The sequence below is a fragment of the Anopheles marshallii genome, chromosome 3 (assembly GCF_943734725.1).
Source record: "Anopheles marshallii chromosome 3, idAnoMarsDA_429_01, whole genome shotgun sequence".
Lineage (NCBI taxonomy): Eukaryota > Metazoa > Arthropoda > Insecta > Diptera > Culicidae > Anopheles > Anopheles marshallii.
The window spans coordinates 27,369,255-27,392,104 of NC_071327.1; the positions used below are offsets into that span (position 1 = coordinate 27,369,255).

Here is a 22,850-nt window from a genome sequence, read left to right on the forward strand (position 1 = left end):
ACTCTGGGCACTCGTTTATGGCTTGCGTTTTATAGCCGTGTATTGCCTCTCGGCCATGCCATTACTGACCTACATGATGGTCTTGAAAGCTTGAAAGAAGGAATCGAAGGGAAAGGAATGGATAGCATCGAAACGAATGCGAAATAAAAGGTTTGCGCCAAATGCCTTTTCGCAATAAAGTTTTTGTTTTGTTTTTATTTCTAACATTTCTCGCACAAGTATACTCATACGAATGCATCTGTTTTATTGTTGTACCGTGCAAAATAATGGTATATTATGTTTTTAAAAATTTGCCTTTGTTTCTGCCTGTTTTTATATCCCTTTTTGATCTTCGAACGACTTGATACTTCGTAAATTGCAATATAATTGCATCAAATTCTCTGATAAGTTATCATTAATCTTTTCTTGGTTCTACTTTAAAAAAGGAACTTATAATTATGAAGTTTAAAATATTATGTTTCAACTACAATTAACGTTAATATTGCACAATGCGTGCAGCCAAGCTTTTCATTGCTTCCTTTTTAATTCAATCTAAACCACTTGTGAACCTCTTCAAATGCCCTTGTGGCGAGGAGTAGCTTCTTACGCTGCATAACACGAGCCAACCGGCAAACAGCTGGGGTGCATTTTTGAAACTGGAAACCGCACTGGGAGCATATTGATTCAACAAATGACGGGTCTTAGCAATGGTCCCGTCTTAATTCGCATAATATTCGCATGTATCTGCGAACGCAAGTGATCGCCCGGCAGGGAGTAAAATCGCTGCTTTAGTTTTTTTATGGTTGTTTGTGTGTTTCTTCTGGTCACAATGGAAGTTAGCACACGTGTGCCACAAACAGCAGGCGAACCGGGGGATTTCAGTTAAAAAACGTTATGCATGTCCATGAATTGTGGCGATTAAATGTTGTGTTTTTTTGTTAATAAGTTTCTCAATTCCATCTTGAAGTGTTTATTAAAGTCACTTTAAAATAAATGAAAATAAATACGAACTATAAATTATGTTTCTGTATCATAGAAACTATTTAATACATTTAACGAATATATTTATAATAATACCTAGAGCACCGACAATAGTGAAAGCATTCAATACTCCTTCGCTTATGAGCCTGTATCGTTCCCGCATTCGACCGAATGCACAACACACACAATACCGTTTGCATTTGTTTGATTGTTGATGCATTATTAATTAGAAGTCTTTTCGTCCTTCCGGTACGCGACGTGTGGTCCCCGCAAAGGAAGCAATTTGATGGTGAAAAATAATAAATGAATTTCCGAAATGGTGGAAAATGGTGGAAGGCAACATTTGCGGTAGAACACACCACCGCCCACCCCATCATTGACGCAAACATTGCATGCAGTTGCAGTTTTGCAATTGCCAATCGTGCGTTTCCTTCACATGCGAATGAAGACGAACGCTGGCAGAAGCAGTAGGACGGATGTGTGCGTGTGTGTGTGTGTATTCGTGTCCCGCATAATTTATTGATTGCATAATCATAGCATGACGAAAGCGTCGTCGTGCGCCGTTCGATGCTGGTTGACGCGGGGGTTTGATGTGCGTCCAGCTGTGGTCATTTCCAGACAGAAGGCACTGGCGCGGCAGTAGTGAACCGCATGCACACACACACACACAACCAGTGTTCCCATTGTCTCGGAGGATGAGCTGACGGGCTGTCAAATCGGATTCATCAACGAGGTCCAGTTAAGTGGGGTGGTTTTGCATAGCCTGTGCTCTTTGACTTCCTGTGACCATTGGACGCCGCCGTCCGTTGTCTGGGTTTGTGCTGCATTGCTTACAACGAGAACCATGGCAAACCATCCCCGTCAATTGGATGGTTATGCAAATCGGCACGTGGAAAAATAAGTCTTTCTTTTTCCCGTCTGTCGTCATGTTAATGGTTGGTAACGATCTGTTTTTGCAACGATATCAGGGTTAAATCTGTGTTACATTGGCATCCAAATTTCAGTTCTTTGCCAGTTTTGATTTTCAGTAATGTAATAATGTAACTTCTTTGTGCTTATCTGCACCTTCTCATAGGTTTGTTACAAATATCACTGTTTTATGATATTAATATTCTCAAGTTAATAATAATATGATAACGATAAATCATATATAATACAATTCGAGATTAAGGTTAATCTGTTGGCAAGATATTTAAATAAATTGACTAGCATCGCATGGTTTTTTTTGCTGTAATGTGCCTCTATTGTGTTATCATCTGCCTCAATTGTGCTATCATTTGATGCCATTTGTTTATGCGCAGCTCTCACCGTGCGACGTAAGACCGTACTACAATCGTTATCATAACCACCTAAGTTGTTCTAATTAGTAAAAAATCCTTATTATCTAAAAAATGCTTGTATCCATATTGTATTCATAACAAAAATTCTCTTGTTTTCACTTAGTAATCAACAAACTTTCAGCGTCTGGCTCTCAAAAAGTGTCCTTGGTCGCGTTTATATGGACGAGTTTGTACTTTGCTAAATATCGCTTGTTGTTTTGTGATATCATGTGCCACAATTATGCTATCATGTGTTGCGATCATTTTATACTTGCCCTTTGGCTTATTTTTCGCCACTTTTGTTATTCCAACATCCAAAAATCCTTCTTAGCTTCGGTATGTGACCGCATTTTGACTACTTTTATTAGTTTAAAATATAACCCTTATGCACCCGATTTGCCGTTTTGGAGAAGTAGAGATCAATTAATATTGATGTTGGGAGATTTTTTACACCATTATTTCCTTCCTATTGATTCACTTTAATGAATAAAGAAAAATAAGCATTCAAAACACTCTTATCGATACGGAGGTATACAATTGAATTAAGAACAAAACTTACATAAATATTCTTTTGAAAAATCTACCCCTCATACAAGCAAAGCAGTTTTGTACGAGTAGTGCGAACACACATGAAGCTTATCGTTTGAAATCGCCATAAATCGCGCCCTCATTTCAAAACCCCTTTTTCGCGTGATAATCGCCTTACGCGCATGAGTTTGGCGAACTGAGCATACATTTTTTTGTGTGTTTCGCCCAAAACTTTGCTGAACATTTTTATCGTACCGCCGCCCCGATCGCACAGAAAACCAGCTGTTGCTGCTATATACGGGGTTCCTCCATGCCTGTGTCATATCCGCACACGAGATTTATGTTTGCGATATGTTTCTGTGTTCCGTTTCGTTCCCTGCATTCTTCATTCCTGCCTTAAATCTATCGCTGGTACGAGATATGTTTTTTTTTTCTTCGTCGAGTTACACGTGCATGCGTGTTTTGTTGCACGATTTATCGCACTCTGGGGGGAAGGAAGTGGAAGAGGGCCGAGGGTTGCTTTTAATCCCTTGTGTGTATGTTCCGCGTAGGGTGTTTAGATCGCGTGGAAATCGAAATCAATTCCTTCGGCCTTTTGTACATTGATTGACAATTTTCTGTTCTGCTAACGTGTGCACGGGGAAAGACATAATTCAATGGAGAAAATGGTTCCCATGGTGGAGAAATTTGTACAAAGTTCAAAGCCGAAGGGTTATTGATTTCCCAGCGTTTGCAGTTGGGCCGGATGTGGCAAGTAAAAATTGAAAAGGATTGCATAAAATTCCAATAAAATAGATGGCATTGCAAACTATTAGCGTACGTCACGTATCGTTTGGGAGAAGGATTTATGTTTCCGGACGGGATCGTATTTCCGGGTTTGTTTCCCGCCTTTTCAAGGTTTTACGTAGCAGGTGGTAAAGATGGTGAACTAAACATAAGTAAATTAAATAAACTAATCATAATAAATTTCTTGGTAACTAAGTTTATTGTATTTCTTGTTCACTTTGAATGTCCAAATCTAACGCTTCATTTATTTCTTTTTTCTTTACAGGTGAGTTCTGGAATGAGTTATTTGTAACGTAAAGAGTAATGGTATAAGCACACAAATGAAAGGTAAAATAATCAATGAAAGATTCTTAGCTGCTGCTCCGCCCGCCCAATGTCGAGTAAAGTCATGTGCCAATACAACATTGGGGCAGATCATACCATAAGTTAGAAAGCTGTTGTGTCAATTAATCCAGTAACAGGGTTGTATCATTCTGTACAGATTCGTAAAGGACATAGCATTTTGACATAAAGGATGACATAAGGGATCAATTTTGTGAATATATGATTCGGGAAAAATCGATTAAAATTTAAAAATTTAACTTTAAATTCCAAAGTTACCTCAAAAGAGGTACCTCTCCACGTACGTCTTCGGAGTTGGAAAATGATTATATCTAGAATCAACCTCAATTTTGAGTTGCATTTGCTGCTGCTGCAACCGTCCGCGGCGTGTTTTATGGCTCGAGTGATAGAAAAATAGTGTGGAGCCCACCACGAACGAACACCTTGACACACATTTTAGTTTCACCTCCTCTCCACGACGGAGAGCTGCCTCAATCAAACAAAAAAGCTCTGAATAGCGAACCGCGAATAGTTGCGCACACGGGAACACGGGGGCGGCAGACGAGGAAAAAAACGTGTTCTCCGATCGGCGCAATTGCAGTCCAGCTTGCGAAATGTGCATCGCGTGTGCATCTAATGGGGGAAGGGAACGAACGAAAAAAAAAGAATGCAGTTATAACCGCTTTCGCTTTTGAAGCAGATTCAAGTGTGTACCGAAACTGTGTGCCACCCTGGCACAAGAAGTAGGCAAATGGGTTGCAGGGCGAAATTTAATTTATTTTCGATAGGAGAACGTAAATCATGTTCGTAGAATTGCGTGTTTTCGGTGCTTTGGATGCGAAGGTTGCATTTAAGTGGGTGCAGATTTGTATTAGACATCAAGCAAAAAATATGTTTTAAATGCTTAAAATAGATAAATGAGAGTGTAGAACTTGCAGCATGGTCTAATAATTTTGTATTTTCTTCCGCTTTAACCATGTTTTAATTAATTTTCATCCACTTGTTTATTATTGAATTCTCAATATTATTTGGTTGAAATTGCAACTTGGTTGTTCCCTTTCACCCCTTCAATTGATGTCACGAACATTTTTGTTTCATTTATTTCATTGCTCTCCAAATCTCCAAACTTGTGATATTTGATTACCATAACTACAGTGTAAAACCTTCTTGTTAGCCAAAACCGCACACGGTACGGATAAAACATAATTTGTTTTTTCCACTTTTAATTTTGAAATTTGCTAAAGGCAGCAAATAGGAGGAAAAAACACCAACCTAACAACTGGGAAAACCGACATCAACAATAAAAGGCCTCATCGCCAACAGAACAACATTCCGTTTTCCGGTGGGGCGACTCTTGTTCGAATTTAATTTTGCATACCTCGCAGTGTGTGGGGTCCGACGACATAAGCAAGAAACAAAAATGCAGTGCTTTAAAAGTGAAAGTGAAAATATTTGCTGTTCCCCCCCGTGTGTAGGGGGGAAGGTACCACCGTGTCCGTGTGCGCTCGTTGATATATGTGTTTCCACGATGTTTTTGGTGGAATTTCGGTGTGAGAGTGTGTGGGGGCTGGCATTTTTTTTACTTCACCCAGAGCATTGTATTGCATGCTGTGTGTGTTCTTTTCACCGTGTGTGGCGTACTCTCGCTCGCATTTTCCGACCACACGGCAAGTTATATCCTTTTGCTCTCCAAGGGCGTTGCTCCCAGTAAATAGTGGAACAAATGAACCGCAACAACCACGCGCCATTCAACTGAAGTGTGTGACGTGCGGGTGGTGGTGGTATGCTGTCGTGAGTGGTTCCCCGATGAAATTCCAACCAGGGATATCTGCGAGGAAAAGGGCATTGAGTTCGCATGGTGGGAGAGAATACCCATTATTTCCCACAGGATGTCGATAAATATTAGAACAGCACTAGGAAAGATGAATAGAGTTGAATGAGAATATGCCAACGTCTCCACACCCTCCAAAAGGTCCTCGAAAAGCGAAAGCTTTCCTTCCCGGTGAATGCAGCAGTTGTTGTTCAAATTGGCTTTATCCAGCAGAAAGAACTTTTCCACGCGTTTTAACACAGGGGGGAGGATATAAAGTCCTTCCAATGGGGGGAAAATACATTGAGCGCAAAAGCATGCGTAAGAGAGAGAGAGAAGGGAGAGAGAGATTGCACGGATGATAAATAATGGCTGCGAAAAGCACCCGACGACCCCCCCAACAAGACGCGGAACATCCAACAATCACCCGGTATCATCGTCCTGGCACTCCTTGAAATATTGATTTTCTCCCCAGGGAACAGACGGTAGCGAGAGGGATAATGTGTGTCCCCTTCTTCACGTGTACATGTAAATGGAGAAGACAGGAAATGCTTTTGGGCGCCACGCGAGAACGAATGTGGGGATTGTTTTTCTTCACCTTGTACAACCATTTTCCATTCCCAGTGATCGGTAACACGGGCGCAGTAAAATGGAAATGCGGCATATTTCCCGGCACCATGCAAAACACAGCGGTTCTCTCACTCTCTCGTGTGTGCTCAAATGTGTGTTTGCTCATACACAGTTGCAAAATAGTAAACATAGACCACCCCCCACCACCCTCCCGACTGCCAGGGGAGGGAAGCATTTCTGGCTGATGAATTTTCCACAGCAGCCCGATCATTCATCTCCGTACACAAAGTAAATACATTTCGTTGGTAGTGAGTGCCCTGTGTGAAGTGCACACGGTCACTCACCTCTCGAGGGGTGTCCTTTTCGCTCACTGTTTTTCTCACGTAGTTCTCACACTCTTCTCCCGACAAAAGCAGGATTCATGCGTTGCGTTGTGTCGTTGTATTTGTACCAAGGAGATTTGTGTGTGTTTTGGAAAGTATATAACATACCCTGATGGGAAAAATGAATGGAAAGGACGATGGCCCCTTTTTGGACGTGTGTGTTTGCATGCTTTTCGGCAGTGTTAGTTAGCGGTGGTAGTAATAACATTTACATTTCGCACAATTTAACGTCAGTGTGTGTGTGTGTGTTAGTGACGCTTTCCACGTTGTCCTTTGGTTGTTTTTATCCCATCTCACGCACACCCCTTTTTGGACACTGTGGTTGAATTATTCTTGTGTGTGTGTGTGAGAGAGAGTTTTGTCCATATCACCTTCCCTTCTTCCGGAAAAAGCATAACGGGAAAGGGCTGCTAACCCGGGAAAATGTGTCCTCGCGGCTCCCGAGGTGGGAAGGTAAATCACTTCCGCAATAGTTCACCGCCCCCTGGGCATGCTGCTGAAGCTTGGTCTCGGTCATCGTCCTGACCATGGTGCTTGAAATGAAGGGGGGAGTTGTACAAGAGTCAAAAGGACGAGAGCAGGATGAAACTGGCTGTGTGTTGTGTATGGCTGTGACGTTAGTCGGGAATGATGACGACTTTTTCACATGATTCCGAAGCGCGGCCAAGCATAAACTCATGTGGCTGGGGGAGTGAATTGGGCATGGCTTTTTTTGCCATCATCATCATCATCATGTTTCACAGCGAAGGATTATCTCGTGTGTTTGAAACTTTTTTCTCTCCTTTGCGCCCTTCACGCATCGTGTCTTCATCAATCAGGATCGCGTGACTCCGGGGGTAATACATCCGATTGATTCACGCGATGCACGTGTTTTCATGTAATGTCATTTGCTATTTGTTGATTGGCATTTATGGGTGGTCCGTCATGGTTTTAACGGCAAGCTGCTTGATATCATCTATTCGCTTCTATTTGTTTCATTTTGGGCATACAAGCTGTTTTGATTTGCGGCTATTTTATAAACTATTTCAACGGATTCCATCATTTAATTTTATATTAAACTGAAATATGTTTTATGTTTTTTAATTTCCTGTATTTTAATACTTATTTTGTTTTAATAATTTACCCCGAGACTGCTAAGGTATTGATAATGCCACTGTTTTTGATTCAACAAACTTTAATAATGTTGGTTTTGGCTGCAAAGGTTTCCATTGCATGCATATAAAGTCTAAATTTCTAAAATTCAGGAATGGGACTCCAAGCTAACATTGATCCTCCCTCCCTTTTGCGGATTGGATGCTAACAGCGCACAAGTGGATGAATTCACGCCCATCTCCAACATGCACAAGCTCTAAAGCACTCTTGATGACAAAACCAGCGGTCTCATTTATCATAAGCTCGTTGGCTGGCTGCACGGTCGAGAACCGTTCGAACGTTTTCTATGTGCTTGCTCGGTACCAGGATGATGGTTTACGAAATTGTGGTTAACCGTGTGCATAAATTATTCGCATGACGATGATGTATTGAGGCGTTTGGAGGCTTTTCGATTTTTGGTACTTTTTTGGTATGATTTACAAAGGATTTAACGCTAGAAATTTCAGAACATTGAGGTCTTTTGATTGGTGATTACATAATAACACAGTTTTGAAGAGTTCGTACATAATTTTAATGTTGGTTTGGAGTTTGTACAGTAGAAAATACATAAAAGGCATACATAATAACCACAAACAAACATCAAATATTCTAAAGAATTGTAGGAACCGTTCCAGTTAAAATGGCTTTACTGGTAGTTTAAATGTGAATTAAATTTTACTTGCAAATTTTGAATGAAAATCGTTGAACCCTTGTTTCCTTGTGGCTTATCTCATCTGGTTTTTATTGCCCTTTTGTTTTTTATTCATTTCAAATTATTTTTAGTGATTTATGGAGGTAATTATCTTGAATTTGTTTTTGTTTAGTTTTTTTTTTCGCTCTACAGAAAACAATTTTCTTCGAATGGAAATAATTGGCTTACAATGATTTAATCTTCTCTATTCTTTTACCTGCCTCATTTGTAATACGTTTCCATAAGGGAAGTAGTTCCATTTAGCCATCGTAGCGCGGACTAGTAAAAGGACCTTTATGCTTATACATTACATTTTTCTAACCGGTGTGTTTAATGGTTGAAGTTTTTTTTTGTTTCGTGTACGATTTTGAAAATATTTTCATATTCATAGACAGCGAATGCAAATCGGAGGAAGAACACATAAAATAAAAAGGAATCTTCCCTTAAAAAAAAGGCCTTCTGTAAAGGTATCCTTCGGTTCGGTTTTGGGGAGAATAGTATCGTTGTTATAGCAAGTGGAAACAATTTTCTGTCTGCTGCTGCCTTTACCAACCAATTTACACGCAGCAGGTGACATGTGGTACGGCATTTGTGAGTCCCGAGTACGTGACTACAACGCTTTCTCGTTGGCGCATAGTTGAGGGAAGCTGCTATTTACTTTCCTCATTTGGCGCTATTTTGTTTTTTACCACCGGGTGTTATTATGTTTGCTGTCGACTTACATTCGTCATCCCGCTCCACGTTTGCCTAGCCATCCTTTCCGGTATTTCAGAATTCCAGCGTCATCTGTTTTTTTCTCTCTCCTCCACCACCGACCAATAATATGCTGTTCGGTTTCCACAACCACAGATCAATCGTCTGCTGTTCGATGGAAAGTAAAAATGGTTGTAAAAAACGGAAACCGAAAGCATCTTCCGTCCTGTTGAATGGTGGCTGCGCTGGTGTTTCGTACGCGAAAGGCGGACCACAGTCACTGACATTGCCCGTGGCAGTGTGAATGAGTTCACATCCCTTGTTTTAACGTTCGCGCACGTTTCCTTCCCTGGTGGAACATCATCCCGCCGACAGATGGTTCACGAATTATCCTTCTTCGTTGAGTGCGGTACATGTGAGCGGACACATATGTTCCGTCGGATCCACCTGTCCTTGGCAGACAGACCGAAGGGGAAACGAGGACATCCTAGCCCCTGTCCTTATGTTCGTACCAACTGTGTGGCTACACACACTAGGAATGGCGGGTTTGTTGAAGCATTTGAAGTAGCACGCGTATCGTTTTCCTCCCAATGGACAACAGTGTTGTGTGCAGATGGTTTTGTAATGCAAGGATACGGAGGAGAAGAAGGATTGTAGTCACGTTAAGTTTTTAACACCAGGATGATAATTGAATAGAGTTTCTACTTTGTGAATTGTTTAATGTTTTATGGATGTTCAATTGTGTTAGGTATTCTCAAATTTTACAGTAATCAATTTGAAATTTATAAATATCCTTGAGGCTAAAATGGTAAATTCCCCAAAATTTCTTAAAAAATATGGTAAAACATAATAGATACCAAGAGATGACAATTAAATATTAAAATAAAATAGAACTAATGCTAAACTAACCGAAAAAAATACATAAACAAATCATTTTGAATCTTCATGACATCATATTTTTGAATTGTTGTCCACAAACTCCAAATTTCTATAAAATATTGAACTTCAACAGCTCATTTCCTGTCATATCTCATATCTCATAACAGCATATAAGCTGCTTCCAATACATCATTACATGTTTCACAACAAACCCCAAAGCCCCAGTGCCGATCGTCCATTAATGCGGTTTCGCTTCTTCCTTGTTTAATCGTTAATTTCAGGGCGATCAAATCATTCCAAAAGCTGCTGTACGTCTGTCCAGACTTTGCGCGTGCCAATGAAGTACACCTGCGGCTTGGGCTTATGCTCAAGGTGAATGGAGATTATGAGCAATCGCTAAAGCACCTGCAACTAGCGCTGAACGATTCGTCCACGTGCACCTTAGCGCAGCTTGAGAGTAAGTAAAAAGAAGAAAGGAAGCCGCCACAGAACCCGCCAGAAGCGCCGTTCCCGTACGAGCGACATTTTGCTGCTGTTCATGTGTTGTTTTTTTTTTTTGTTTTTGTTAGTATATAAGCAGTAATGTAAGGAAACGATAAGCAAAAAAGGCTTTGGTAGGATAATGTGAAGAAAATTCATAACTTACAGACGATTAACACCTTGTCTGTTGTGGTGCATGGTATCGCCATTATCGCCACAGCAGGACACACGTAATCTATGCAATCTTAACGATCATTAAACAAAGTTAATGACAAAATGGCATTGCTCCAAATAGAGTGTCCTTATTGCGCATACGTTATCAGACCTCACGTAATTCCCCACTCTCGAAGCGGGGTGGAACTTAATGAAAACTGGAGGTGTGCAATTCAATTAGGTGAGGAAAAGGGCGCATATCACTAGCGCCCCGTTATGTCGTAATTTAACGTACATGAACTCATCCCTTCAGCAAAGGTATTTCCCGAATTGGTTCTGCAAGATGCAAGATCCTACCTGTGAGCGTGCGTCTCGCTTTATTTTTCGTTTGAATTTCCGGAAGACGTTGTCATACCGAACAAAATGCCGTTTTGTACATGCCATTCGCTTCGAGAACACAGTGTGTGTGTGTGTGTCATCAGCTGTCAGCTGGATGTGCCGAAGGGCAAAAACGGTGAATTGTCTTGCCGAGGAAGAGCTTTTTTCCCCGGGTTAATGAGGTGAAAAATGTGTCTTCTTCAAGGAGCGGTGGTGCAAGGACAGGTATATAACCTCAACATTGGTCTTCGGTGTATGTGTGTGTGTGTGTGCGTCGGTGAGATAACACATGGTGCGAGAATCGTCAGAGAAATGCACCGGAATTCGCGAACGTGTAAATCCCTGATCCTTTGTCGGGTGGACGCAGAGGATGTCCCCCGGTGTAGGGGGGTATTCGCCCATCGCTGCTGTGATGATAAATCGCACAGTGAAGAAACCTCCACCGCTGACAGGTGGTCTGACCGCAAGCGCACAGCACACAAGGGCGATCGTGTGTGAGTGTGTAGAGACAAGACGAATGAAATAATGTGCTCCATTTTGGGTTGAAAAGGATCGGGGAAAGAAAGAAAAAATAAAACAATGGACACATGCTGTGTGCGTTCCTCTCCATGGAGTGTTTGGGTCTAGGTTGTGGTTTTGCAGACGATTTGAAATCGCATTTGCAAAAGCGGTTGTTGATGCCTGCCGGCAACACCAACACGTTTGCAGATGATGTTCATTGGCTCGTAGTTTTCTTTTTGTTGTATTTCTTTATATATGTTTATGTATTCTGTGAAGATCGTTTCTTCTAATTTTTTTTTTGTAAAATACAACTGTTAGTTGTAAAAGGTTAATAAACAAGTATTGTTTTATTGGTAAAATAAAAAAAAAAATTGGACATTGAAACTCCTTATCAACTATTCGGCAATGTGTAAGCCATGTCATTGCTTTGCTTTATGATGGAGTTCTTCATTTCTGCTACCCATAGAACAATAAACTATGGCCCCTAGGATGGATGCAATAAATGCGTACCTGTTCATCGCGAATCCCTCAATATTATAAGACCGTTTCTCGAAGGATACAGTATTTACAATGCAGGATCTTTCTTTTCCCGGGTACTGTCATGAGTTGCAACCACCCGAAATCTTGCCACAATGGATCCGTTGATGGTGTTGGTAAGAATTCGTAGGTCTGATTGCCTGCATTTCCCCTGTGCCTTAGGTATGGGATTAAATCGCACCCAATATTATATCATATTTGAACGATGGAAATGCTAAAAATTGTGTTGTTTTCCCATTTCTATCGCCCTATACCCTCTTGACTCACAAGAAGAAGAAGTTCTGTTTTCTTTTCACAATTAAATAGCAAAAAAATCCATTGAAAATAAACACACACACACCACCACCAACAAGTTGAGGGTCCTGGTTTTTTTCGTCCTAGAGATTTTTTTCCTTACCTTTAAGGATGGAATTCTCTTGCCAGCCTTTGAACACGATCTTGCCCACAGCTATGGAAACTCAAAGGTGAATAGACGAAATCCTTCTTTTACCTACCCTCACAAAGCTTAGCTAGACCCTTTGTGGGTTTTTTTTTCATATATTGGTTAAAGCAATGTGGAATGAAATCATCAGCTGCCTGTACGAGCAGCATGAAATCGGCTACAGTTGTACGTCTCGATCCTCTGTAAAGCAAGCTGGCATTGTGTTGGTGAGGAAGCCTCACCCGAAATCCCTCACAACCGGCCTCAGTTTCATTCCGTCCGGTGCATAAGCAGGTATGATTCGGTCGCATGTTGCCCAGAGTGTGTTGCGTTAGGTCGTTGATCGTTCGTCAATAAGGAATAAGGGTAGGACGGAATTCTTATACTACGAGTTCGTATAAGTTAGCAGCAGAATGGAGAAGTTTTAACCACCCCGTTTAAAGTGCACAAACAGTATGTGACTATCGGCACTAAGGGCAGCGATCCCTTCCGGTAATGGGGGTTGTTCTTGTGTCAGCAAACACCACGACCCACGGTGAAAGAACAGGGTGCACGAGTGAATGTTAAAGTAAACTTTCTCACGAAACTGCAATACAGGAGCGCCTGCCTAAAACACCTTTCGCAACCCCTTCAGAGCTAAACAACAGGACATAAAAATATGTACTGTTGCATGTTTTCTCATTGACACTGGGCGCGCGAGTGTATTTCCGTGAGGGTTGGTGTAAATTTATTCGTCCATTAAACGAGTGTTATTAGTTAAAGCCTTTCGCGTGTGTGCTGCACCACGCACAGAGGGAGAGAATGCATATTGGTACTGGTCCTTTCCTGTACGTTGTTGCACACTTGGGAGTGTGTGCGATAAAGCACGTGCGTGCGCTTGTATTCTTATACTTTTGAAACATAATCTTCTGTGCAGTCTCTATGTGTGTGTGTGTCGATCATAAACTGTGCGCTTATGCGATGTTGGGTATCCCCTTTTAAAGAAAAACTCCACTGCATAATGGGAAACAATTTGTAGTGCATAATTTCCGTTTTTGTTGCTATTTCTCCCCCTCCCCCTTCTCAAACACGGAAATGCTTTAAAAAACGGTCCTAAACGGATTATATGTTTACCAAACTCATAATCAACCTTTTCCCCCTTTCGTTTTGATGGAAATGGGTTTAAAATTCACACACGCTCAAAGTGCACTAATCAGTACACCATAAGCGGCAAAAGGGGGAAAGTGTTGTTTGGGAACAGCAACGAGAAACCCCTGTCCAAATGTGTCTACACATTGACATACCACCCGGTATGACATCACCTGTTGCACTTTTTTGCACAACTGCATTTAAATTTTAGTTGGGATTGTTTTGTTTTTTTTGGACACACGTGCACATTCGAGTTGAGGAACGAATCAACTAAAAAGTAACGATTGCACTGGTGTAAAACCCGGTGGAATCCCCCCCCAAGCAACAACACGGGGGAGATGAAGATGGTTCTGTTGATGGTCAATAAAAGAAATACATTTTACCCAAAAAATGGATACTTCTCCCCGGTGTGAGTTATATGGCTTGTGCGCACAAATTGGAATCGGCGGTGTATCTGTTTCTTGGTTTGCATGGTTAGAGTGCATCCACGGTGGAAGAGTTGAATGTCCGCTCGGTTACGTTCTTGCTTGTCATGGTTTTTGTTTTCGGCATGATATTGGAGATCTCTCTTGAACGTTGTTTTATGACGCGTGCCAGCGTTTAAAGATATTCGCGTTTACCTTCCTTGATCTTTCGCATATTTGTTAACGGCGATGTTTTGTTTTTGCTTTTTTTTCTACTCCGGTTTCTTCACCACAGTACGCTTCCACATTGCCCATCTGTATGAGGTGCAGAACAAGTACAAGTCAGCGAAGGAGGCATACGAGCGGCTACTGGCAAACAAGCAGCTGACGGCGTCACTGAAGGCCGACATCTACCGGCAGCTGGGATGGATGTACCACACTGTTGATCTGCCCGGCGACAAGGTACAACGGGAGCGGTTCGCTATCCACTGTCTGCAGAAGTCGATCGAGGCGGAACCACGTTCGGGTCAGACACTCTACCTGCTCGGTCGCTGCTTTGCCGGCATCAACAAAGTGCACGACGCGTTCATCGCCTACCGGAATTCGGTGGAGAAAAGCGAAGGAAACGCTGACACATGGTGCTCTATAGGGTGAGTGCACCAAATTGTGGAAATGGGGAAATGTAACATTAAGGTTTTTTTTTTTGTTCGCTAACATTCCAGAGTACTCTACCAGCAGCAGAACCAGCCTATGGATGCACTGCAGGCCTACATATGTGCCGTGCAGTTAGATAAATCACACTCAGCCGCCTGGACCAATTTGGGCATACTGTACGAAAGCTGCAATCAACCGCGGGACGCGTACGCCTGCTTTCGGAACGCCACTATCAACCAGGACCAACAGAAGGACCGCACTGTGAGTGCTGGTGAGAAGTCCACGACGGTACCGGCCACCACTGCCAGTGGTTCTACGAAAGCAAACGCATCTGCAGGCCAAAGCGGAACAACCGGATCTGGCGGAACTTCAGCAACATCAGTAAACGCTGTAACAGCTGGTGGTGCATCGGAAACCAGTGGCACCCCGCCGACGGGAGTACCGAACTCATTGTTAACGGTGTTGGGTGATTTAAGCAATAACAGCAACGGTGGCAACAACAGGTCACAAAACCTTACCCAGCGTATCAAATTCCTGCAGCAACATCTTGGCAACGCTCCTATGCCGAGCATAACGTCCAAACGGCGGCAGTTACCTTCAATTGAGGAGGCCTGGAATCTGCCCATTTCCAATGAGATGAGTTCGCGACAGCAACAGACAGCCCAGGCACAGCAACGCCAATTTCAGAAAGGATACGGACAGGTGAGCTTACTCTGTTTGCATGTTAATTCGCCAAGCCATTTTTAACTGCTGTGTGTAGGTTTACGATCGAGTTGTTGAAATGAACGACACCGATAGGTGGCGCGCAACGCGAAGAAGAGAATTGTCAAGGTGTGCTAAAATTGTGTACGGCGTGAACTAAAACGTTTTTTGAAATTGTGTTTTACCATATTTATTATTGGAATTTCTCAATGTGATAAACACAAAAAAACAAAGCCACGAAGTGTAAAATGTTTGCAATTCCGGATAACTTAAGGAAGTGTTTCAAAGTTGCAAAATATAAATGTTACTGCAGCATATTTTAGTACAGGTGGTTTTCGATTTCGAACTCTCATCTCACTTCATGGTCGCTTCGAACTCACTTGTTGGAGACTTCGGGTCTGCTTCTGAATTGCTAGAGAGCGGATGTGAGAAGAAGAAAGAAGGAACGATGAAGGAACCGTGTGGCTGGCTGGCTCTTTCTTTCAATGGTCATTCTCTCGCGAGAGTGGAGATGGAAGAGTTCTCGCACAATGGCTGCGATTCCACCACTGCTGTTTTTGGCAAGAGCGAGAATGCAAGAAGAGCAGTGGATCGAATGAAAGGGATGGGAATAAAATCTCAGAGAGAGAGAGCGTGGCAGTTTGTGTGTTCTGCCGGTGTGAAACGTAGCGACACTGGTGGTTGCAGGGTAAAAATTGTAGCTTGGGGAATTCTCATCGCCTCATTTTACTAGCCGTTCTTTTTGATTTCCGCGGCTTTAGGAGTCGGTCGTTCTTTGCGGTGTTCCGATTGGAAAGTGTAATATTTTTGATCAGTGATAGTTAATAGAGCTAGCAGCTGTATTGAGTTGTGTTCGCAGTACGAATTAGTAGCATTTCGATGGGTGTTTTGTATGAGATTGGTTTAAAATGTAGCTGAAACACGTTCGGAGACCACATGGCCACAGACCATGCGGTTTCCGTGAGGATTAAAGTGAGGTTAGGTGGCTAGCCGTGTGAAACGAAGGTAAGGTTCAATGAACTCTCCGGCACAAACGTCTCGCCGGTTGACCTTGAGAGCGGGCAAATGATGCCACGATGGGAGAGCGTGTCGAAATTGGTATTGCGCGGTTCCACATGCCAAAATTCTATCTCTCGATTCACTTTCGGGGTCAATGTACGCATTTCAAGGTGACGCAAAGTGCCACACTTTATCGATCGATTGAAGCGTGTGCCATTGTCACCCCAAATGCAAGATCAACCGGAGTCAGGTTTCGCTAACACCACCTCCAATTTTAATACGGTGGCGCTTTGATAGTAACCTGGCTACAAAATCATAACCTCAAAAAAAATCCCACGTGAGCCCCACGTGGTGTCTACTTCGTAGTGGCAAGGTTTAACTTACATGCGTGCAATTGTTACAGGGCGCCCAGTACCATCCGGGACAGCAGCAGGTCGGGAGCAACAATGGTCTTCCGAACAAGCGCTTCAAGCAGGAAGATGGAAGACCCGGTGCGGCCGCTGGTGTGGGACCGGTGGCGGGTCAACCGGTACCTCCGTTCTATCTAAACCAGCAACAACTGTTGCAGCTGCAATACCTGCAGAACCAGAGCAATCTGACCACACAGCAGCAGGCAATGCTGCAAACGCTGACCAACCAGTACCGGTTGATGCAACAACACCAGCTGCGTCTTCAGCAGCAGCAAAGGAACCAACAGCTTCAGCAACAGCAGCAGCCTTCGTTTCAGGGACAAGGACAACCTCAAGCGGGCGGCGGTTTTGTGGTGGCAGCAGGAAATAAAACACCCCAATCGGGTATTGTACCGCAGACGGCTACCGGGTTCGTGAACGATGGCCACTTTTCGCCTGCTACTGGACAATCCCAACAGACGGCTGGTATGCCGTACAAATCAGCGGGTGGCACGTATGCACCGTCCGGTTTCCCCGTCCCTCCGAGCAGTCAGCCATCATCGGGAGGTTTTACGCAAATCACGTCCACCTCGAATCAACAGTCCGATATAGGTAAGTTTGGGAAAACGCAATGGAAGAGGAAGGTGATACCGTATATCGATGCCAACGTTCTCGTTGTGGGGAATCCGCGAGTAGTATATTACCCCACTCCTTATAATGTTTGGTAGAGCGTTAACGATCGAAATGAGAGATCTTGCTTGATACTTGTCTGGCAGGTCTTTTGAACTGATTCGTACAGATGGTCAATTATCCCTCGGGGACGATTATCATATCAATTTTATAGTGTTAACCACTCTGTACCATTCGGTATTGGTCATGTATAAGTCAAGCGGTGGATTTTACTTTAATTTGAGCATCTGTAACGAAAAGGATTACAAAACAAGTTACTAATTTAAATTCATGTATTGCAAACTTACAACCAACACAAATATTGTCTATACATTCCTGGTTCTACTAATCCGTATCATTGTGTTCTTTACCCACAGACATTCAAGCTATTCTGGATGACAAAGCAACATTTGCTGAGTCCTTGCTCAAACAGCTTAGCTCGTCAGACAGCAAGGATTCGTCTGTCCCGTCGGAAGTCACCAACACTACGACTACGATGGCACCGAACAGCAGTACGAAGTCCCCACCGATAAAAGCGGAAGCGACCTCGACGACAACGGTACCCGGTGGTGCCGCTAGCGTCAAACGCCAGCTACTCAATGCCAAGCAGCAGGACATCAAATTGGAACCAGTCGTAAAGATCGAGAAACTTCCCTCGCCCTCATCGATCACGGACGCGTGTTCTGGCACGGTTGGGGGTGATTTTAAGATCTCGATGACGGCGAAAGATATTCAGCAGATGGTACGAAGGCAACGCAATGCTGGCGAGCTGAAAGATGTACCGGCCGTGTGTTCTGTACTAACAGTGGAGGCACCACCACCCAGCCCACCCGACTGTCCGTCGACGCGGTTAACGCGCGAACAGTTGCAACCCCCCACACCGTCCGTGTTTCTCGAGAACAAGAAAGACGCCTTTAGCCCACAGCTGCAGGAGTTCTGTCTCAAGCACCCGATTGCCGTGGTAAGGCAGCTGGGCGCAGCTCTCAAGCTTGATCTCGGGTTGTTCTCGACCAAGACGCTTGTGGAGGCAAATCCTGATCACACGGTCGAGGTACGGACACAGGTACACCAGTCGCCGGATGAGAACTGGGACGGCAACAAGAACTCGAAGGTTTGGGCCTGTATCTCACATCGATCACACACAACCATTGCGAAGTACGCGCAGTATCAGGCGTCTAGCTTTTCTGATAAGATAAAGGTGAGTTTGTGGAAGAAGTTAGGTTTAATTTTTAAAAATATTTCTTACTTATCATGATGATAAAAATTTCATTAACTTTCGTTCTTCTGAATGAAACCTTGGAGAGAAAAATGATTAAAAATTTACTGAAGATATTTATCCGCGACTTTTGTTTGTGGTTTTGTGTTGTGAAACTTCCTTCTAATGATATCTTTGTTGGTTTCCCTTCTTTCTACAGGAGGAGCGTGATAAAATTGCTGGAATCTCGACCGCATCCACTAACTCCGATTCCGATTCGAAGGACTCCATATCGAACAGCAGTGCGTGCGGTACGGCCGGTACCGGTGTTGGCGGTGGCAATAGCTCAGCAGCCGGCAATGGCAAACGGAAGAAGTGTAAAAATGGCAACAAGATGTTACGCTTCGGCACGAACGTCGATCTGTCCGATGAGCGCAAATGGAAGGCTCAGCTGCAGGAGCTGCAAAAGTTGCCACCGTTTGCACGTGTCGTATCGGCCGCGAATATGCTGTCGCACGTCGGTCACATGATACTGGGAATGAATACGGTGCAGCTGTACATGAAGGTGCCGGGTAGCCGGACGCCGGGCCACCAGGAGAACAACAATTTCTGCTCGATCAACATTAACATCGGGCCGGGTGATTGCGAATGGTTTGCGACGCCCGATTCGTACTGGGGCGGCATACAGGCGCTGTGCGAGAAGAACAACATCAACTATCTGCACGGTTCGTGGTGGCCAGCACTGGAGGATCTGTACGCGGCGAACATCCCCGTGTACCGGTTCACCCAGCGGCCGGGCGATTTGGTGTGGGTTAATGCTGGGTATGTATCGTGAATGGAAATGGAAACGAAAACAGCAAGTTATAGCGTTGCGCTTTATTTTTTGTCGTTACACAGCTGCGTCCATTGGGTACAGGCCATCGGATGGTGTAATAATATTGCCTGGAACGTGGGTCCACTGACGGCGCGACAGTACCAGCTGGCCGTCGAGCGGTATGAGTGGAACAAGCTGGAAAGTTACAAGAGCATCGTACCGATGGTTCACCTTAGCTGGAATCTCGCCCGCAACATCAAGGTGTCTGACCCGAAGATGTTCGAATCGATTAAGTAAGTGTTAGCATGATGAGATTTATCAGAATGTTATGTGTATTTATCAGAATGTGTATTATTTTTATTTAATACTTTATTTTTTCTATGATGATATATTTCACATTAACTTTCGTTCTTCTGAACCAAACTGTTGAGGCAAATGTAGCTGAATTATTTTGCTAATAATTTGGAGAGGCTACTAATGTATAAGAAGGTATTCGTCATAATTAAATGTTTCGTTCTTTCTTCCCTTGCAGGACCTGCCTCATGCAAACGATGAAACACTGTATGCAAGTGTTGGAGTACGTAAAATCACTTAACATAGAAGTTCGGTTTCATGGTCGCGGTAAAAATGAAGCGTCCCACTACTGCGGGCAATGTGAGGTAAGTGTGATGTGTTCGAAAGTCATGTTATGCAGCTTCATCTTGACGTAACTTGGTCATGCTTGGTTATCGTTTCTTAGCGTAATCTGGCTTCTAATTTATTAGTACCTCGAGAGGCGCCTGTCGTTTCTAGCTTTTTTTATATTTTATGCACTCGTCGTTGGATAGTCAGTACTGTGGAACCGGTCTACCAGACACTACAGGAACACCACCCCATTTCTGACTTAATATGATTACGTAACCGAATATTAAGTCCTTGCTACACGAGAATTTGGCTAGGATTTAGTACATGTTCTTCTCGTGAGGTCGTTTAATGGGCCGCTCTAGTCTAAGATTTTGCATCACAAATGGAATTGACACGTCCTAAGTGAACCCACTAGTTTGGGAAGTTACCGGGAGGTTCAATTTCTTCTGGTGCTAGAGAAATTCTTTTGCTCTCATAGGCGTTCCTGATCCTATCGTATTTTAGTGTAGGACTAGGGTGCATACAGGCCGAACATTTTTTTTTTATTTACGATTGATATTTACGAGCACCTTTCGGTTGTATTTGAGTACCTGTTAACCCGTCGCATGTTTTCTCATCTCCTCCAGGTGGAAGTGTTCAATGTGCTGTTCATTCGCGAACAGGAAAAGCGTCACATCGTACACTGTATGGGTTGTGCGCGTAAACAATCGCCCGGTCTGCAGGGTTTCGTGTGTCTCGAAGAGTACACGCTGGACGAGCTGATGCAGGTGTACGATGCGTTTGTGATGCACAGTCCACCGCCACCACCGCCGATTGCATCCGCCGTGCCATCGCAGTCTCCGCAACACCAGCAACAGCAGCCGGCTTCATCGCCGGCAGGTAATAGTGGTTCGCAAATAAATGTAAGCTCCTCTACTGCCACTTCTACTGCCACCGCCGCGTCGTGTTCATCGTCGTCGTCCGCTTCCGCAATGGGTGGAGCGGCCGGCGGCACCAGCGCTGGTGGATCGGTACCGGTGTCTTCGGTAGCTTCGTAAACCCTTCACTTCTCCCGTACTATCACCCAACAAGAGATGGGCACTGCAAATGCACTTCTCGGGCAATTTTCGGCCCCACCAAATCCATATGCAACACAGGCGTGTGTGCGCGTGCGCCCCTGAGACTGGCTGCAAAGCAAGGGAGTGTGAGCGCCCCGCGCCCACACGCTTGTAACGATTGTGTAGCATTGTTTTAATTCGGTAAGTTTAGTTTTAATTTAGTTCAAATGTACGCAAATTGTGTATCCCCTGCATATATAGTGGTTTGTGAAAAAGTATATAGGAATTCAGAAATAGGATAAACGGCGCAATTATGTTAGATACGCCGTTAAGAAACGGTCGTTAGGAAACGTAACGTTTGTGAATTTCCACACGGAAAAAGGTAAACAATATTGCATATATAGAAAGGAGCGAGTGTGAATCGTATATCTACAGGGTTAGATTTTTTTGTTGTTTGATTTTGCGAACCTAAAAGACTTTTAAAAGTACTAAATTACAAATTATACGCGCTGGTTGTAGTAAGCGCCTTTGTGCGCTGAGATGCGTTGTATTTCAGCGGCAAAATTAATGAATTCGTTAAAGGAAACACAAAACACCCACACAAACACATTTAATGAAAGTGATTGTACATATAACTAAACTCCCAATCCCGTTCAAGTGAGCTAATAGTCTGTCGAACGGCGGTGTGCATAGGTGGCTGCGCGTGTATCGGTTGGAATTGAACAATCTGTGACCGCCGCAGCACTGCACGCTGGTAGTGATAAGTTTTCAGTTAGATCCGAAAGAAAGGAAAACACACATGCAAACAAATATCCATCACAGAAAAGGGAGAACTTTAGCCAAAATGCCTGTATTTGAATAGTGCAAGGAATGATGATGACGATAGGGTTGAGAGGCACACGGACACGAAATGTTGGATATTTTTGTATGCCTAGGTTCTGTAATTGCAATTAACCACCACCACAGTCTGCATCTCTGAAATGGCAATATACATTTTTTTTAAACCTCCAAGCCTTTCGTAGACGAAGAGAGAGAAAGTTCACAGAGCGAGTATATGTTTTAGCGTTTAAGTAGTTAATTTATTTCATCCTAATTCCGTGTGTGTACGTGTGCGGCCCTGTGTATGTAATGCGCTAACGATTGGCAGAGATTTCATGAACTGCCATTTTATGTTTACTTTCGTCCTATTATTCTGTGTTCATGTAATATGTTTTGTGCGAATGCTCAACTAAATGATGGTGGTACCCTGTACCCTTTCACACTTTTTCGCCCAACTTGTTGTGAGCTTTTAACCCTGGTTTTGTGTGTGGTGGATTTATTTGTTATGTGTTGGCGTTGATTGTGCGGTGAACGATCATCCATCTTAGAAGAAAATAATTGCGTAATGGGTGATTTTGTCGAACCCGCACCATTATTGTACGATTGGAAGAATTTTCGTTATCGGTTGCCTTCACGTGAAACGATGCGTTTAGAAATAGTTTGTCTTAATCTGTACTGTGTCTGTTTTGTAAACGGTGTATTGTATGTTTCACTTCGTGCGATAATGACCCTGCTTTTACGATTCAATGCGTTTTCGGATCAATAGCCTTTCTTTTATAAAGCCCTGAATACAAATAGTGTAGCCTTCCATCAGTACTCCCAAAGCAAACGTTTCACAGATGTTACAGTGCGTTTGGAAGACATTGCAACAAAAC

General features: G+C 43.3%; 1 protein-coding gene across 1 annotated transcript; it reads left to right on the forward strand.

The window, feature by feature from the left end:
- The first annotated feature begins 10,377 nt into the window (after nucleotides 1–10,377).
- LOC128716064 (lysine-specific demethylase 6A) lies at nucleotides 10,378–21,156 on the forward strand. The gene is made up of 9 exons (XM_053810986.1): nucleotides 10,378–10,528; nucleotides 14,369–14,723; nucleotides 14,796–15,429; nucleotides 16,832–17,429; nucleotides 17,864–18,684; nucleotides 18,902–19,503; nucleotides 19,579–19,788; nucleotides 20,028–20,154; nucleotides 20,746–21,156. The coding sequence occupies exons 1-9, from the start codon at nucleotides 10,435–10,437 to the stop codon at nucleotides 21,154–21,156; spliced, it is 3,852 nt and encodes a 1,283-aa protein (XP_053666961.1). The 5' UTR covers nucleotides 10,378–10,434.
- The last annotated feature ends 1,694 nt before the right edge of the window (nucleotides 21,157–22,850 follow it).

Bases quoted from the DNA above. Each gene is read 5' to 3' on its own strand.
- LOC128716064 (XM_053810986.1), top strand. From the start codon at position 10,435: ATGCTCAAGGTGAATGGAGATTATGAGCAATCGCTAAAGCACCTGCAA. The intron at 14,724-14,795 runs GTGAGTGCACCA...CTAACATTCCAG, and splicing joins GACACATGGTGCTCTATAGG to AGTACTCTACCAGCAGCAGA. The intron at 18,685-18,901 runs GTGAGTTTGTGG...TTCTTTCTACAG, and splicing joins GCTTTTCTGATAAGATAAAG to GAGGAGCGTGATAAAATTGC.